Source organism: Aphis gossypii, chromosome 1 (assembly GCF_020184175.1).
Source record: "Aphis gossypii isolate Hap1 chromosome 1, ASM2018417v2, whole genome shotgun sequence".
NCBI classification, from domain to species: Eukaryota; Metazoa; Arthropoda; class Insecta; order Hemiptera; family Aphididae; genus Aphis; species Aphis gossypii.
In genome coordinates, this window is record NC_065530.1 from 1,090,944 (window position 1) to 1,110,456 (window position 19,513).

Here is a 19,513-nt window from a genome sequence, read left to right on the forward strand (position 1 = left end):
AAAAAAAATAATACCGTACTGTAGAAATATAGTCCCAAATTGTCTCTCAGTTTTAGAGATAAACAATGTAGGTGTAAAATGTGCATATTTTATAATACGTTATAATATTTTTTTCGCATATCGTTCTTTCAACGATAATGCTAGTCAAAAACTAAAAATAATACATTTGTGCAAAACATCATAATATTAGAATGATACATTTATTATTATAAATCTTCAACCAATAATGATAGCGTTGTGAAATGATAATTATATTCTAATTGTCACTTTAAATAGTGAAAATCTACATAATTTAATATAGTATATGTATAATTGTATAATATTATTAGCAATTCTCTTCATAAATATTTTGAGTTTAAATGTTAATAAAATTAAGTATTCAAGCTACTATAACTGTTATATTATACTATTATAATTTTGTATTGATTAAACACAATAAAATTTTTAAAACATTTAAGCTAATTATTATTAGCATTATCTATTCACCTAATTTAATAGTAAAGAATACAGACTCAAATTTAATTTAATTTAATTTATTAGTCATAAAAGACCATCGGACTACATAATTTAATTTTTGAATATAAGAAAATGATTATTGTAGCTTATATATTTAGCTCATATTCCTTACAGTAGTTATTTTTTTGATAAGGTTCGCTTTTAAATTAAGAGTTATAAGGATTACGGTTGACAGATTCTGATAAATAACAAGGAATACTCAGTTATCACCTTTTCTTTTCAAATGATGTCAGTTGGTTTTATTTTATATGAATTACAAGTATAAAGATTAAAGGTGTATAATACATTTGCGTTTATAGTTTTACTTTTACGATGATTAGGTACCAAACTTTTCAATTAAATTTTAATGTTTTAAAATTATATATACATAATATGTGATATTATGTATTATGATTTATGATTATTAAAAATGAAATCAAACATACGATGACAAATAGAGTATATTAGTATAAGCTATGTGTAGACATTTCTATTTATAAATGGCATTCAAAGTGTGTTTTTTTATGTATATTCACTGATTTGGCATCTAAAACGCTTGTTAAAGTGTAATCCCGCAACAGATGTCAATAAACTAAATTAAATAAAACAATAATAAAAGTGTATAATATTATGTTGTTGTAAATAAATGCAAATATAATTTGGTATACTGTATTAAAGTAACTAGTGTAATAAGTAATGACAAACACGGTTTTAGAAATAGTTGACTATTATAAATGAAAATAATTATAAAATAAAATACCTATATGCTATATAATATGATCATAAATATTTAAATCGTGTTTTCTCGAAATACCAATGCTATGTAAAATCGTGAAATATTAACAGCAATTATCGATTCAATTTCAATTTACATACATTTACATATTCTACAAATATATTTTATGACTAGCATTAATAATCCAATTATCACGCATATTGGAATTTATTTAAACGCCGTATATTACAAAAGGCATTCATTTAATTATTACTGTTCTCTATTTTAAAATCTGCAATGGGCCGTATGTATACCGAAGTTGTATATAAAATAAAAATTAACTTGTTAACATACAAATTATTTAAATTGATTGACTTATGTGGTTGTCCCTTAACCGTTATAATGCTGTGGATACCATAATTATATTATATTATTGTATATTATGTTTACTAGACAAAAATGTATGAAATATTTAAAACAGTTCTTTCAATCTTAGAAATTATGATTTTACTACTATTTTAGTGTCAATTAAAATTATATACTTATACTTAGTGTAACATTATAAACAATCATTGTTATTGTTATTTATTCATTTTTTAAAAAGATTAAAAACATGCTTTTCAACTATAATATATATATTATATATATATATAAGTATAAATATTTTAGAAGATGTTTTAATTGCATTGTTTGTATAAAAACACTACCTTTTTAGATCTTCATTTTTTAAGAATACACTTATACAGAAATAAACTTTTCTCGGGGAACAAAGTATAATAATTGTATGAATTCTGTTTAAAATAAAGTAAAAATTAAATATCATTGTTACTCCAATAGACATTCATTTGATCTTAAGATTAAAATCTGAAACAACAATAAAAAAACAAACAAAAAAAAAAAAAAAAATCTGGTTCTAAAACAACGATTTCCACTAATGAAAAAAGGAGATGGGAACATATATTTTTTATTGTGTTTACTCAATGAAATTTAATCAATGGTATAAAATCAAGTCGACTGTGTTTAATATTTCTGATTTATCACATTTGCTACAACACTATTATATAAATATTATTATGTATACCTATACGTATTCAATATTTGAACTTCAAAGAACATATATGATATGATCATTAACGATCATATATTTTTCTCTGTGAATTTATAAAATAAATTATACAAATACAAATTTGTTTCATTAATTTAATGCGATTATTTAATATCAATGATTATATATATATTGGTGTGTATAGTATAATAAGCCTATCACCGAATTTAAAATTTGGCTGAATGTAAATGTTGACGAATCATCAGAATAAACGTTAAATATATAAACGTAACAGTTCTTGTGTAACTAAAAACTAAAAAATGCGTTGGAAATCTATGTTGCTGCATTGCTGCAGGTTGTTCAATTAATAATACGTAGCGAAAGAAGAAAATTAAGTAAGCAGTACGGATAGGTATACATAGGAAAAAATATGAATAATGTAGAAAGAGTTATGGCCATAATTTCGTTGAGCATAAATAATAAAAAGTAAAAAAAAAAAATGACGTTGGCTACGTCGTTTGTGAATTATATGCACATCAGAAGAAGAGGAGAAACTTTATCAAGTTTGCGTATATTATCCTACATTTATCGTATTATATGCGAACACGCGTATGAATCTATACATCCAGCAGTCTAGAGTGTTGCATCGATGATTGAAGTATAGACGCATTATCGGCATCTATATTAGCATAGATTGCAAAATACAATAGCAGACGACGTTAACTTATATAGCATAGCAAAATCTTTTATTAAATCGCTCATCATACCGAAAATCCGATTATATCATAGGTTTATAACTCAAACTATATATAATTTATTATAAATGTTATATATCCATTATTACTATCACATAATATTACAATTTATTTTTTACCATTTAGTTACTATTTTTACACTAAATTCCAATTCACATTCCCAAAAAGTTAACATTTCCCTATAAAATTATTCTTTGATAACAAACGTTATTTAAATTCAAGGTTAATCAGCCAAGATATTAAATTGTACATTCAAGACCGTATACATAGTGTGTTTATTTTATAGGTTGTATATTATATTGTTATTAAAATTATAAAAATAAGTAAAATATATGATAACTAATATGTAATAAAAAATAACAAAATAATATTTATAGTATTTTATATTCATCTATAGATTAGCAATATAGCATAATAGGTACACTTTTTAAAATAAATACATTTAATAAAAAACATTTATATAATTGATATTTGATACACAAATTTTTTGTGGAAAACTAAAATTAATTTGAATAACGTAATGTATTATAAATTATACCTAATATAGTTTCTTATAATTTTAATTTTATACTAAGATTAGTAACTGTATCATAGAAATTATTAAAATACTATGATAAACTATGATATCATCATCTATCGGTAATCAAATTTATAAATTTTAACCAATTACCTATTGACTAAAAGTTTGTGGGGTTATTATTGAACTAGTATCTAAAATATAGGTAACAATAATTTCATAAAATAGGTATAAGTAATAATTTTTAGTAACGATTTTTTGTTTTAATAAATTTTCGTCTCTACAAAGCTTAACACAGAGATTTCAAATTACATATAATAGTCATATTATTACAATGACTGTTATCATATTATTATATTATTGTAGTCACTGTGGAATATTGTTATTAAATAAATTGTTTATGTATTATATTACTAATAAATCATTATGACATCTGGGCGAACCACCGTCTTTTGGGATTTTTTTTTTAGTTTAATCCGCATTATAATATTAAGTGATCCGATAGACCTATACCACTGTTCACCTTAAATACGAATCATTTGGTACGACAAAACCGACATTTAAATTTTATAAATTAAACCTGTTGTAATTTTGACGGGTTTATATAAATTAAATAATTCGTGGTTAAATCAAGTCCCACCTACATATAATATTATAATACCTACATGATGAATTGGTGAATATATACTATTTGGTACGCAAGACTTAATTATATACATAATATGCTTCGTATAGAATATTATATGTTAATTTCCTGCACGTCATCTAATTATTGAAAAATATTATTAAGTATAATAATATGTATAATAATAAAAAGGAATATATTTTTGTTTTAAATATTATTCAAATTTAAGATAAACTATTGTTGATCATCTTTTTACACGTATTAATCTAATTTTTTTTGTAATACATGTACCAATTAGTACCAATAACAATTAATTCAGCTATTATAGTTGTAGAGCTATTCAATTAAATTATACAGTTTGTTAATTATTAATAACTAACCATAAAGTCAATAAAGTGTTAAATGAAGAGGTAAATGGTTTATGAACCATAATACGTGAAAGTATAAGATAATATATTATAATTTAACATATGAAGATAACTATGGATAAGATAGGTCCAAGAACCATTTGACAATTTTTTAAATTCCGTCGATAATAGCCTTTTATTGTAGGTAAAATAATAACTACTATAAATATCATAAAAAAAAATACTGACCACATGAAAAAAAATCTTCCTAAGAAATTCAATATTATAGTTATAAATATAAAAATTAAAAAAAAAGCTATTGAAGGGATCAGCTGTTTATGATGCGTACTGAATTTTAATGATTGCTATGGTAGAAAACAAAATACTATTGACATAGTAAATAATATACTAGTGAACAATCTATGTTAAATAGTAATTATTGCTAATAAATCATAATATTTTCATTGTATTCGAAAGTCAAATATAAATGGTTAAAATATATTAATCTTTTGAAGCATATTATTGGTATTAACATTAGTAAGTAAATTTGTATTTTTTTTTTTAAATTTATTTTCATTGAACAATAAAAAAAAAATGCTAACAATCAAACATTATAATATCGAAATGAACAGTTAATATATAATATATAACGGAGTTTAAAGCAGTTTTTAGTTTCTTTTTTTTGTATTTGAGTACTTTGTTTTGAGAAGTCACTTAAGTATTATAGTAAAAAAATATGTACATAGTCTCAATTGCTATTTATTTGTTTTTTTTTTTTTTTTAATTTGATATTATACCTTCAGAGATATTCAAGATATTCAATGTTTTTGATATTATAAATGAAATAACTAAATAATGTTAATTGATTAAACACATTGTTAATTATAATATTTATGTGTATTCTTAGATTTGTTCCATAACTTACAAAAACCTTATATAAATAAAGATTTTGTAATACTTTTTGGAAAGTGACAAGAAAATGGAAGGTAAGATAAATTATATCTATATTTGATTATACCTATCAGTATCAGAATAGCGTACAGTAATTTAGTTCAAACGAAAACATCCAGCATATATAATATATATATTATATTTTTTCAATTTGACGTTTTACTAAAATCAAACATCGTAATTCTAATATAAAAAACACCTATTATTCGTTTAGTTGTCTCAGTTAATTTTAAGTAAAATACCAATTATTGTGCGAAAATCAATTTTATAATTCTTTCTTCGTCTCTTGCGCTCATTATCATTATATTGTTTTATGAAAAACAATACAGAAGAATAAGGGAATGAGCTCCATCTTTTAATTATATACTTTAAATATGTTGGTAAAAATGTTGTTTTAAATTTGTTCAATTTGGTGCCAGTTAGTACAATATTTTTAAATATATAATATTGCATACCTACAACATTTTTGTTAACACATGCGTTATGTTAATACATTTGGGCTTCGACCAGTAATTATTGAAAATAATAAATATCATATTAAATTATAAATAAATATAAATTTATTATAGATCCAAATTTCCAATCAGCTATAATATGTGTTAATAATAATAATGAATCCATTTTTTAATAGCGTTTTGAGGCTTGGTCTTTGTTATTTCACATTCTCGCAGACATCAAAACGTTGAATAATTGTCACAGCAAATCAGGAATAAGTCCAGAACTTATCAAATTCAGCTTGATCTTTGTTACTCAAGCTATATTATATAGTATTTGTCGGTGTGATCTAAACTCAATACTTTGTTAGTGAGATGGCCTTGTGCATTTATATGTTGTTGCGTAAGGATAATGTATACTATGTATTACGTTACTTGTTTGACTTTTTGGTTTTTCATATTTTAATTAAAATTTTCGGTGTCTTATTTGATATGAACATTTCTGTGAAATTTATATTTATCATTAAAGCTGTAAATCTTATATAATATGTACCAGTAAAATAAATGGTTCATACTAACGTCATCTGTAAAGCTTTATTGTATTTATAGATATAATTATATTATTTTTTTTTAGACGAAGTTAAAAACTACTTGAACTTCATTAGAGGTATGGGTATTAAAGCATGGATTCCTGGATCATCAAAAAGCCTCCCTGAAATGTCTGTAGCAGATCAGTGTCGATCCGGAGTACTCTGTTTAAATTACAAAGGATCAGACGTCTATAGTACTGAAATACATTTTATTTTCATAGACGATAACACTGTTTTAAGTAAATACTATTGTAATAAATCGTTTTTAGTTCAGGGGAATAATAATCGTGCAACAAACGACGAGATGTCAACGGAATTTGTCAGGAATCTAGATAACGGCAGTTCAAAAAACGACAAGGTAACTGAAAACTAAATGAAATATAATATAAGTTGTTGTTTACTCAATATTAACCAAAAAACTATGCGTTGCAGTTGTTAGATCGATCCAATGATGATCATGATAATATAACAGTAAATAATTACAATCTGAATGTAATTAATATAAAATTACCTGCTGCTGTAGAAAAATTTAAACGTGATGTCGGTATTCAGTGTAATGTTAGTGATATGGCAGATGGTAAACTTGAAATATCTAAATTTTCAACAATTCAAAGTCGTTTTAAAAAATCAGTCGAAACAGAAGTAGATGATATTCAAAACGTGAGGAAACAAAGAATAATAATGAAACAATGTTACAATGTTTCGTTTAGGACATAACGATATAATAATATAACGATAATTAATATCATACATTTTACAGAAAATATTCTTACCAGAATTAACGGGTACGCAGTTTAAACGTGTCGTAAAAGAAAAACTTACAAATGAAGTTAGAGTCGCTAAATGGTATGTTTCTTCATTGCCTAATTGTGTCCCTGTGAAAAACTCCAACTGTCATCTCGATAAAAAGGCATTGAGATTAGATTACACGGGGAAATTATGGAATGAACTGGATTGCAAAAGTTCACCTGAAATCAAAAAATCTGGACTTAGTCCTGGTTTTGTGCAACAGTTAATCAAACAATTTGATGTCCCTCAAAATGCGGAACAGAAATGTCTGAGACGCAGATCGTTATAGAATTTAATCATACTTATATTAAGTTTAATGATAATAGTTAATTGTTACGGACTACTGTTCGTCTAAAGTATGTAAAAAAAAAACAAAATACATTTTTTCTTTTCGTTTCTCTATCACTGTTGTTTTTGTACTATTATTACTATTATTACGAGCTTTCGACCGGTTTGATACGTCTGTAATCCGGTCATGCACACGAGTAATGTCTTTATACATTATAAGAAACGACCAAAAATGGGAAGCAACGCTGTTCGTTTATTTATATTCTACTGCACTACGTTACGCGTGTACATATCAATTACGTATACGATTATTGTTGTATATTATTATCAAATCCGGTATTCGCGACCGCCATTACGCGAAAAAATAATTAGTCACGTATTTTAGTTTAAAATGTCATAAAATGTAAATCGGCAGATTTCAATGTAAATATTGTGAAATAAATTTGTACTCAGTGAAAATATTCATAATATGATCCTTCCTAAATGTAAAATAAACTTAGTGGCCTACCAATACCTATATTATAATCTTTAATGATAAACACTAAAAATTTTAGAATAAAATAAAGTATTGGAAACCAATGAATTTTGATATATTTTAAGGGCATATTTTTGGTTTTTAAATGAATAACTGTAGAATGCATATTTTATCAGTATATTTTTAGAGTATTAAAGTTTGAGCCATAATAATATTTTACACAATAAAAATCCGGTATCGATATAATATAATGGCACACATTAATCTTGGTGTACCTACCTATACACACATAGGTAGTATTATAATATATATCGTGAGCGTACGCGCGCGACACGGACAGGTCGGCATTGATAATCGTACATATATAATTATATGATATAATATTTTAATTGTATATAGGAATTGATTTACGATGTTCATATTTCCATTAAGCGAATGAGGATTTTATGTTTTAGAGAAGAGATGATCGTAGTGTGTCGCGGCGTGTCTACATAAATCATTGGGATCTTTTCTTTTTTTTTTTGTCGCATTTAATCCCCCGCAACGCGCTGCGAAACGTGTAATCGGCCGACGATTTTTTCACTTTATTTCGTTACACGCGTGATATAATAAGCAAAAAAAAACCGATTAAAATTACGCGAGTAAAGTGGCATTTATTACCGTCGTCGCCGTCGTCCTTCGGTGTAAAAAAAATATACATGTATGTATATAAATTAATAATATTCCTCACTTCCTCTATACCTATATGTGCGAATATTATTATAATAATATGTAGTGCGCGGGAGCAAAACCGTCGAGCTGTGCAGCAACGAGAATAGTATAATATTATCATCGATGCGGCGTTTTAATTATGCCGTCGCGATTTATAATTACTATGCACGCCAGCACGGTTTCATTCGGTTTTTTAATTCATCCCTAATGGGAAACGCGAGACGTGTCTCGGACGCGCACACGATTTATGGGTTCGTTTTTATTATCATATAATAATGCATGTAGTGTGCAGCAGTATACACACAGACACATACGCAAAGATATCGCATATGCGAAAACCGGCACAGGCACCCATAATTGGATGTGAGTGGATAAGAAAAGAGAAAAAACCATGCGAGGAGTGCATACGTATATATATATATATATATAGATGTGTGTAGTATAGTCGCTTTGGCGAATTTGCATTTTAAATAAGCTTTAAAGCGTATATTTCACTATTATCGCGTATACGTGCGCGCACGGTTCATTGGCCGTAAATTAAAACGGAAACAAACGAAAATTAAGAAGAATAACCGATATTATTATTATTATATAATGTTGCTCGTGATAATTTCGTTTTTCGTAAAATCACGAAACGTTGGTTAAAAGTGACTATTACGGCGGGACGATTCTTTTTATCGTAAAACAATTGATATTCCTATTATATAGTTCCTTACGCCTAATATGACCATAGCCCATAGAAGCCAAGAAAAAATCAATAGTTATTATTATTAAAAGTATGTTCTAAAATTTAAATTATACTATTTGATAAATTATTAAAAAACTATATTTAGTTATAAAGAGCAATATTCTATGTGACCAAACATCTCAATGCTTCATAGACTGTTGAGTAGTACCATATCCTAGTGTTACATTCAAATAATGTCGTTGTACTTATATAAATTAACTCCTCAATCTCACAAGTACAAAAATAACTTAATCAAACGATAAAAAAACCATCTCATATTTTAGCTATTTTATAAGACCGCAGGTAACAATAATATATTTAACTCTAAATAAATTTAGAGTGTAGATTTAAAGGTTGGAACACTATAAAGCCGGGATCGGAAATTAAATTCTATCGCGGTTAATAAGAAAAACTACATTTCTTGTGCTGAGCCAGTTTTTTTAAAATTTGGCACTCTTGAAGAACAACTAATATACGCAGTGTCTCTAAATTGGACATCAGTTAATATTTAACGACATTTATTCTTTAAAATCTTTAAATAAACCATAAAGATATATCAAATATCTATTATGTGCTGAAAACTAGCATTAAAATAAAATAATATTTTTGGCGGTCCAGTGATTTCCGCTCCGCCTATTGCCGACCCCTACTATAAGGGGTGCTCAATAAATGAACGCCAACAAATTCAACCCTAATCTGATAATCAAATGTAACATAATATAAATGGCAGCTACAGCAAAGTTCGACCAGTCGGTGCACCATTGAATCGTAGGACTAAAAAGGGTTGTAGACTTTTTGGATGAATGTGTTTGTTTGCACGCATGTGTATGCATGATGAACCGCTACCGGATTATTAGTCAAACACACGCGCACACGTGTACCGTATAATATTATCATTGCTCCCTGCTGACGGAGGCGGTGTGTTTCGTGTGTTGACTGTGAGTAAATTTACACAGGAAATAGGTCACATAATATCGTATAGTCCCATCGTCGTCGTCTGTGCTATAATGGCGGCGGACGTTCAAATAAGAATATTATACCGATCGCGTGCTGTCGAAACGTTTTTCCGCTTGTAAGAAGGAACATTATAATTATTTTTTTCAAATTCCTTACCACTATTTTTAATATAAATAAACAAATATTCGAGTTTACGCATCCATCACTGGTATATAATATTAGCAAATCCTATTTTCTTCAACGGCGATATTAGAAATGATGTCGTTGGACATCACCAGGCCATTATTGTATTATTATTATTGTTATTATATATGATATATTATACTAACCTACACTCGAACAGTCGAATCACAACGTATCTATCCGGTTTTCGATCGTCGTCGTCGTTTGCGCGTGACGATAATAATTAAGTGTCTCTCTTTTTTTCTGTTGCCAATAATGCTTATTAAATATACGCAATATACACACAACCGTCGTCTCTGGACTATCGTGGTTCCATTTATTATATTGGCACGGTCGTGCACGATCCACTGCTATTTACTCTCACACACACACACGTGCTCGTCTATATATGATCGCGGCTCGCGCTCGAGTATGTGTGGAAAACATAAAAATAAAATCGTCTCCTCGTCATCTGCCCGGCCGGCGGCGGCGGCCGCGTGTTGAGTGGTAAACGATGTTTCTCTCGCCGAGATTTTTATCGTGTCGGACACGTTTTTCTTCGTTGAGCACTTTACCCGTAGGTTCGTTTTATACTAGTTATAGTAATAATAATAATACGGGGCACGTTATCATCTGCTGTCTCGACGACGACGATTACACAAAAGCGTATTTCACGCGCGTATATAATAATAATATTATTATCTATGAATATAGTTACCTTTATATGAGATCGATTTATTTTTACCCTTATTTTTTTTTTATTTATTCTCCTTTTTTCTGTTTTTTTCATCGTTCTCTCCCAGTGAACAGCGCACCGTATGCTCTATATTACATTATTCCAACTTGATAATAATCATCAATGATTTATTATCACAAGATTTTCTTAAGGTTGTAATTATTGCTTTGAAATTCTAACTATGAACATAATAACGCAAGTGTTTCAATTTATATTATGCTACCTATATATTATATATTATAGGTATAGCTTATGAATGCAACAGATTCAAAAACTATATGTATGTATCAGTATTAGGTGTCCAAAATCATATAATACTAATCATAAAGTATTTCATGCATTATTTTAAAATAAACAATTTTAACGTGTACAGGTTTAATTAAATTAAATATTTTTAAATATTAGAATTCATATAATCATACATTCATACCCTCTTATAAAGTTTCAAATATTTTTACTCTTAATCAAAATAAACAATATTAGGTACTTACAATTTATACATTTTATTTGATAAAAATCGAACCTACTTTTTCAATAACAGAAAAAATGAAAATGTTTATAGAATAGCTTAAATTAAATTAAATGTTTTAATTAATTATTATATTATGCTGTACCTTTGTATTATTTATTATAAATGCACAACTCTTAATTTTCATGATGTACGGTTAACATGCACGGTGGCATATACGATACGTGATATGATACTGAACATAGATCTATTATCTAGACATTAGTCAATAATGTTATTGAACGTCTATTTAAAACGACTCTATGTATGATGATCATACACTTTCATGCACTTAGTGATCCCGGTTTCCGTATTTGACGCATCACGTTACACGGTGTGCATAGTATATTAATTATTTATTTCGCAAGGAGTATTGTTTGATGTAAGTGTGTAATAAATTATTACTAATAATATTGAGTAGGATGAATTTTAATTATCTACCTAAATATATGTAATATATATTTTCACACTTTTATGTTATCATCATAATAATCTATTAATATACATTTACTATACAATATATTTTTTTAGGATTTTCTGATGATCTAATGAGTTTGTCCGACCTCTTTGAGATATAATTATTTATGTTGATTTTTATTGTTTTGTTTTTAGTCGACTTTCAAAATTTTACTTTTAGTTCAAAAAGTTTGATTAGATTAGATAAGTTTGATTTTTAGACCTACATACGCCAAGCTGCATACAACATCAATTAATTGATATTAATAGTTCACTAAAATGTAATTAACATGAAATAGCTTAAGGCAATTAAATCAAATTTAAGCGTCATTAGCTCACAATTGATTTGTTAAATGTTTGGTGACTGCTTATACAACCTGCAGGCAATACTAGATTAATAAAAATCTAACCTATAACGTCGACACAACGGTGCCAACGGTGCCACCATCAGCAAAATTCTTGGAAAACGAGTGACGTAGACCGGAAATGATGAGACTCGCAAAAATTCGTATAGAATTCCATAAAATAGTTTCACTAGTACCATCATCGTCACACTATACAACATTTTACGAGAAATCAGTAATTGACTGAAAATAAATCAACACGGTGAATGGGTAGAAAAGGCTGATGACGACCATCTTTTCCTTAGACTGTATAATTATTGACGTGGAAATGATTGTGGTTCACGACTCTCACATGTACATAATAATACACAATATTATACAGTTTTCCATAGGTCACTCATAAAAAAATATCCGATGGGTAACTGCAATAATTTTTGCACCGGCTGTCCAATAAATATATGTCTTCTTTCGTGTCATGCCCATAAGTTGACATCGATTCGGCCATGAACATTTCCCGAAAGATTTGTGGTTAACGAACGATACCATGATTACAACGACCAATCAGAATACAACAAAAGACACACGAGACGACAGATGTCTTTTTTCTCGCCATAGTTATCGTGCCATTCGATTCTCGGTTAAACCGTTTACGATGCGTCCGACCCCACGAGTGCGTATCAATAGTGGAAAGTGGACTAACTACAAATGTTGCCCGATGAATCGTTTGTCATATTATGCAGTCGGTGAGGAGTTATTCGAAAATTGTCTATATTGTGTCAAAAATTTCAAATAATCAATCGATTTTAAACTGTATTAGCTCGAAGTATAATAAACTGTGGACTTGTCAACAATATTATGCTTGATGGTTCGGATTTCAAAGGATGCTTCGCCGTCGTCTGAAATTTGTTGTTCCATATTTGTACATTCGTGGTGCCGGTTTTCGTACTTCGTGCTGAACACATAATATTTATTTTGATCGCAGAAACCTCCGAACCACACCTCGGTGGTGTATAGTATGTTCTGAAACATAATCTTGACCCAGGTTTCTGCGTGCACACCGCGGTCGTGTCGTATAGGGTTAGATAATATTATTATAATCAACTCAAACGTGTTTTTCCAATGTTTCGTTACTAATATATTATACATTGAAAACACAGAATAAAACATAATACGGTGGTTAGTATGAATCGAGCATTAAAGCTGAAGACAAGTGATACAATTTGATTATTAGTAACCCTAAAATAATATAATGTAAATATGTACCTAATGGAAGTACAAATAATTTTTATACTAATAATATTTTAAACTCTGATTTTTAACTTGGAGTTTAATTACGTAATAAGTATAGGAAAGTATATTATACAGAACAGAATCCTCTAAAATATTTTTTCACAGGATGTCTCCTCAAAATTGCATTAGCAACATATGAACAAAGCTAAATGATTTTCACATAGTAAGACACTGTTGGGTCAGCTAAAAAAAAATCGTATCGAAAAAAATTTCCCACTCGATTAGATCAATATGATTTTTACAGAAAATGCTCTGTTTTTATAAAATCATTAATTTATAACATTGTCAATAGTAGTTTTTTTAACCGACAATATATTCTATTCTACTCAAATCTCATTAGTCATTATATTACATAATATATTAATTATTCGTTTGGAATTTGTGTGCATTTCCTTGCGTCAAACATAACATTTATATTTCCACCCACGGTATACATGTATACCACTTTTCTACGCTATAAACATGTATATAATACTGTACCATACGACATTAGAAATAATATACACACCACGTGTTTATCAAGAACATTTTTTTTTTATTATTTATAATAATATATTTTACATTTAATACATTTTGGGATTCAACAAAAACGCGTCGTCGGTTCACCGCATGCGGTGCGTATTTTAATATACAAACGTGTTACGTAAAACTGCATGTAAATATAAATATAAATACAAATACATTTATATTATAATAGCGTTCGTAAATTATGAAAGATAAGATGATTTCTTGGTAAAACGGTTTGGTTGGTCGATTTATAATGTTGCCAAGTGCGTATTATAATAAAGAGGAATTTCGTTGCTATCAGTTGTAAAATCATCTGCACCCCCTTTATGGTTTTAAAGACCATCTTCACAATAGTTTTTAAGAATAGAATAAAACAATCATGATTAACAAATACTCTGGTGAAAATTCCACGCCATACCAAAATATTATAAACGCAAATCGCTAAACGTCCAATACGACATAGTTATAATATTAAATTAATTTTTATATACCACTGCATATTGTAACATATACGTTATATACCTAGATATTAAAGGTAAGCATATGACTTGTTATACGACTGCAGCATAGTATGGGTTACGTTATTCATGGGAACTGCAATGGCGTAAATTTTACTGATTTTGAGGGGTAGAAAAAATAATTTGGAACAACGAGAACCATATTGTAGACATGACCCCCTTCACCCACACAATAAAATCATAAATTACGTTTTATGGTCCATTCGCAATAGTTAGTATTGATTTATTATACATCCCAAAAACCATTTAACATTATGTATGTATAAACCTTGAAAAATAAACACGTATTATTTATTTAAGTATTCTTTAACCCCTGCTTATTGAGATCATCATTTTATGGCACAAAATTTAAAGGTATATTATCTAAATATGTTTCAAGTTTGTAATAGTTTGTATATAATATAGAAAATACTTGTACTAGCATGGATATGAATAAAGAAAGTGGTAAGCATTCGAATGGGACGTTTATTATTTGTGTCGTTGTATACATTTTAATATAATAGATTCTTTATAATAATATTATTACATTTCATATTAAGCCGATATTTAGCGTATCGATTTCGTTATTTATTCGGTGCTCGTCGCGTTTCGAGCGTACGTTATAGATGGAAATGAAGTCGATGCCACGTGGTTGCCAAGTGTGGTCGTAAACACCCTGAATTTATAATATCATTATTGCGTGTATAATGTATAAAATATTATATCCCCTAAAAATGAACCAGTTGGGGTTTAAAAGAATTAACCGATATTGCATGTGAGACACGTTTTGGGCATTTAAAAGGCTATAGTAAGTTAAACCTTATTGACTCACATTAATAGAGAATCGATTGGAATGGGATTCAGATGTAGATATATATGTTCACTCTGCAAATGTTATGAAAAATACTTTGACTTGTATTTAGTAAAGATAAAAAAAATACATATCAATTTTAATCTATAAATAAATACATAAATTGTCTTAAGAGGGGATCTCGTATTGGTAAAAAATGAGTATGAAGTTTAAGTCTATAATAGGATGAGGTACCGATTTCTATTTTTATTTTACTTTAACTTAACAAATACATATTCTTCTTATAATCAAGATTTATATAATATAACTCAATTGAAATAAGTTCAAAATGTAATAATAGTACAATAATTATAATAAATGGTTTGCAATAGTTGAAATATCATAAACACACATTAGTTGGAGACTTTAACGTCTGCAACAATTCGTCAATTATAATATACCCTTTATATAATATTATAAATCTATTTATTTTTAAAAAGGTACTTCTTATCAATTGATAATAACTGTATTTAAGGTAAATAATGCGATTTATTTCTTAGTATTATTATAGTGATTAGATATATACATTTAGTATACCTACGAATTATAATATATGTATATTGTATATGTTTATGTATTATAAAGATACAAAATGTTAACAATACAATTAGCTATATATAATTTGTACTTAAATATTTTGATTTAACTCACACATCATTATTTTGAAATAATATATTATTTATTGATAAATAAATAAATAATATTTTTTATGTAATTTAAATTTAAATTAACCTATTATATGCGTATTATTATTTTAAATAGTAGGTAGATATTGGTTCCAAAATCAATGTTAATCATCGTTTAATATAAACGACAACGACAATTACATATAATATACATTTCCAATGTGCCATCATAGTGCATACCAAACAAGAAATAAATCGAAAGTATTCGTAATTTACACGCGTCCACATGTAGATTCAGAAACCATGTCTTATACCGCCCGTACATAAATATTTCAATGTTAGCCATGACATAAAGAAACCGAGTGTAGGTACCCATATACATACACAGAAACTATCTGTCACCCACAGCGATGAACGGCCACGATAACGATGTTTTTAACTAAACAAAACAGAATAAAAAAAATAACAACCGTCTTTATATGTTGCACCTGACCAAGACGTTAAGTCTCCACACTCAACAGTCTACCGTATACATTTTAATATATATACATCTGTATATAAAATAATACTGTCGATAAGTTTTAATTGGAGGGTAAGGTTTAAAAAAAAAAATAATAAAAACCATCAAAACGACAACCAAAAGGTGATTATAAAAAACAATTTATTATGTGTGTAAAAAATTCGTTTGAATTTTATAAATCACTTAAACTGGATACAGGACTAATTGGACGAGTTTAATTTACTATACCTACCTCCGTCGGATTTGAACATTAATTCAGTGGATGTTTAAAATAGGTGATGGTGGATAAAAATCTACTGAAATCATATTAAATATATATATAAGTTTAAAATGTAATTTAATTATACATCGATGTATGCTTAAGACACTGGTTATTAACATGTCATCATAATTTATTTGCTTTTGCCAATTTAGACGATGATGTCGATTTAGACATTTCTTTGATATAATGTATATAGATTTAAATACGCAGTACCTACTACCTATATAATTATTTTGTTCATCTTCCCTATTTAGGTTTAACAACAACTATTCTCAATCAATATTTCTAAATTATAAATAATATAATCAACAAAATATTTATATTTTAACATAATATATTATAAAGTATATCAGTATATAGTTATACCGCTAACAAAATCATGATAATTTGTCGATGGGTTATCGATATCATTTGTAATGATAATAATGTCGTACCTGCATAAGATACATTTTTAATTTTTATTAAGTATTATAAAATTATTTAAAACCTCAATCCCGTAGCCGAAAATTCTTGTTAACCGATTAGAATAAGTAAGGAGTAGTTACACATCCTTGATAGCATACTGTTCATTGGTAAATCATTTCACCTGTCATACTGTTGTCACCATAACGACCATAAACCTACTACAACATTTTTAAGAATCGTTTGTCAATTCTTTCTATTATAATGGGTACCTATGTATTACCTATATAAAATTTATGTTTTATTGATATTTCAGATTTACATGTGACACAATAATATACGACTCAAAAGGTACGTTATTTTGTGCACAATTATTGGATTTATTACTGCTGTACAAATAATATACAATTATACAAACGAATAAACCCATACTTAATAGACGCGGGCTTATACTCCGTTCTATGCCAATCCATCCATGTACAATGATAATAATATACTATAATTTAGACAGGTGCTTATATCGATAAATCATATAATAATATCACTATTTTATGATGCATATCGTATGGTAGTGTATTTATTATTATTTATTTATTTTTTTTTTTTTTGAAGACAAAATGGTTCTTAAATAATTAATATGAAGTGGAATATTTAAATTATACATTTTATAATAATTTCAATTTACATGTTAGTAAGTTAGGTACATATTATAATACTAAATATGATATGTAAGATATTATGTTTACGAATATACGCTGACACACGCAACGCCACCGGATCCGTTTGCGAGAATACCGACTGTTAATAAGCTGTGAGCAAAACGCATACTATATTATGAATTATGATTATTAATATTATAAAGGTTGGGTCAAACACATGTATAATAAACCAACCATGCAGTAGTCAACACTCAACAGTCAGTTTCAAATACAATAATATTATATATGTTTTACTATAAAATATAAATACAATAAACAATAATTTTTAAAAACCTGTTTTTTATCGTCTAAATAGAGCAATCGGCTTGCCACAAGTCCATTAATGAAAACACGTTTTACACAATAATAATATGTAGGCGAATTGGTTGAAATATTTAAATAATTATATAAAAAAAAAAAAATAACTTCAGGGTAATCTGGAATCTCTGCGGTATACCAGCGGCGACGGCTAAATAACAGTCACATATTGTAATATCCATTAAAATAGAGATCCAACAATTCGTATACTTACTGTTACTGAACGCGAACCTTGTGTATAATATTATTATATAAAAAATTTCAGTATTTTTTTCTCAACAAACGAGTCTTCTTGCTCCGCAATACGATGTCTACAGTTTAGTGTCTACCTATAACGGGTATCGTGTATAATAATATCACGCGAAAAAAAGAAGAATACACAATACATATTATTTCATAATATATTATAGGTTTTGAGGACTGATTTTCCGTCTCTCTCTATTTGTTAACACCACATGTTAAGTGAAAACTTGAAGACTTAAAAATTAGCGATATTCTATTTTCGTTCTGTTGGTTGATTTGAGGCTAAACATACAAACATGTGGGAAAGTCGATCTCGAGAAGACTTCTCGGCGAATTCAAATCTGTTTTCAAAATCTTTACTACGTCATTCGTTATAATGTAAGATCGGTCAACGAGCTGCAAATAGAACATTTCTATAAAATGTCTACATCGCACGCGTGAGACGGCAAATCACGCGTCCACAATCCCCTTAAATATATTGTCACTCGCGCGAGCGTACATTCATCACAAACAACGTATAGGCCAGTCGTAGTGTGTGGAATACGGGATTTACGTCGAGTGGATGAAAACGTAATCGGTTTAACATAAAACACGCGGGTTTTCCGCCGGCGCGATAGTGTCGTCTGTGTGTCATGTGTGTTATGCGTATACACCTCGTGATTTAGAGTCCGTG

At 28.1% G+C, this 19,513-nt stretch overlaps 1 protein-coding gene across 2 annotated transcripts; it reads left to right on the plus strand.

Annotated features, from left to right (window-relative positions):
- Window positions 1–4,915: 4,915 nt before the first annotated feature.
- On the plus strand, window positions 4,916–8,036 carry LOC114120759 (uncharacterized). Of its 2 annotated transcripts, XM_027982773.2 has the most exons (7): window positions 4,916–5,036; window positions 5,407–5,485; window positions 6,082–6,287; window positions 6,519–6,668; window positions 6,744–6,832; window positions 6,907–7,134; window positions 7,235–8,005. In XM_027982773.2, exons 3-7 carry the CDS (start codon window positions 6,260–6,262, stop codon window positions 7,550–7,552), a joined length of 813 nt encoding a protein of 270 aa, XP_027838574.1. In that variant the 5' UTR covers window positions 4,916–5,036; window positions 5,407–5,485; window positions 6,082–6,259; the 3' UTR covers window positions 7,553–8,005. The 2 variants fall into 2 exon arrangements, with proteins under 2 accessions (XP_027838574.1, XP_050066303.1); XM_050210346.1 differs by lacking the exon at window positions 6,082–6,287 and having other exon boundaries at window positions 7,235–8,036.
- The last annotated feature ends 11,477 nt before the right edge of the window (window positions 8,037–19,513 follow it).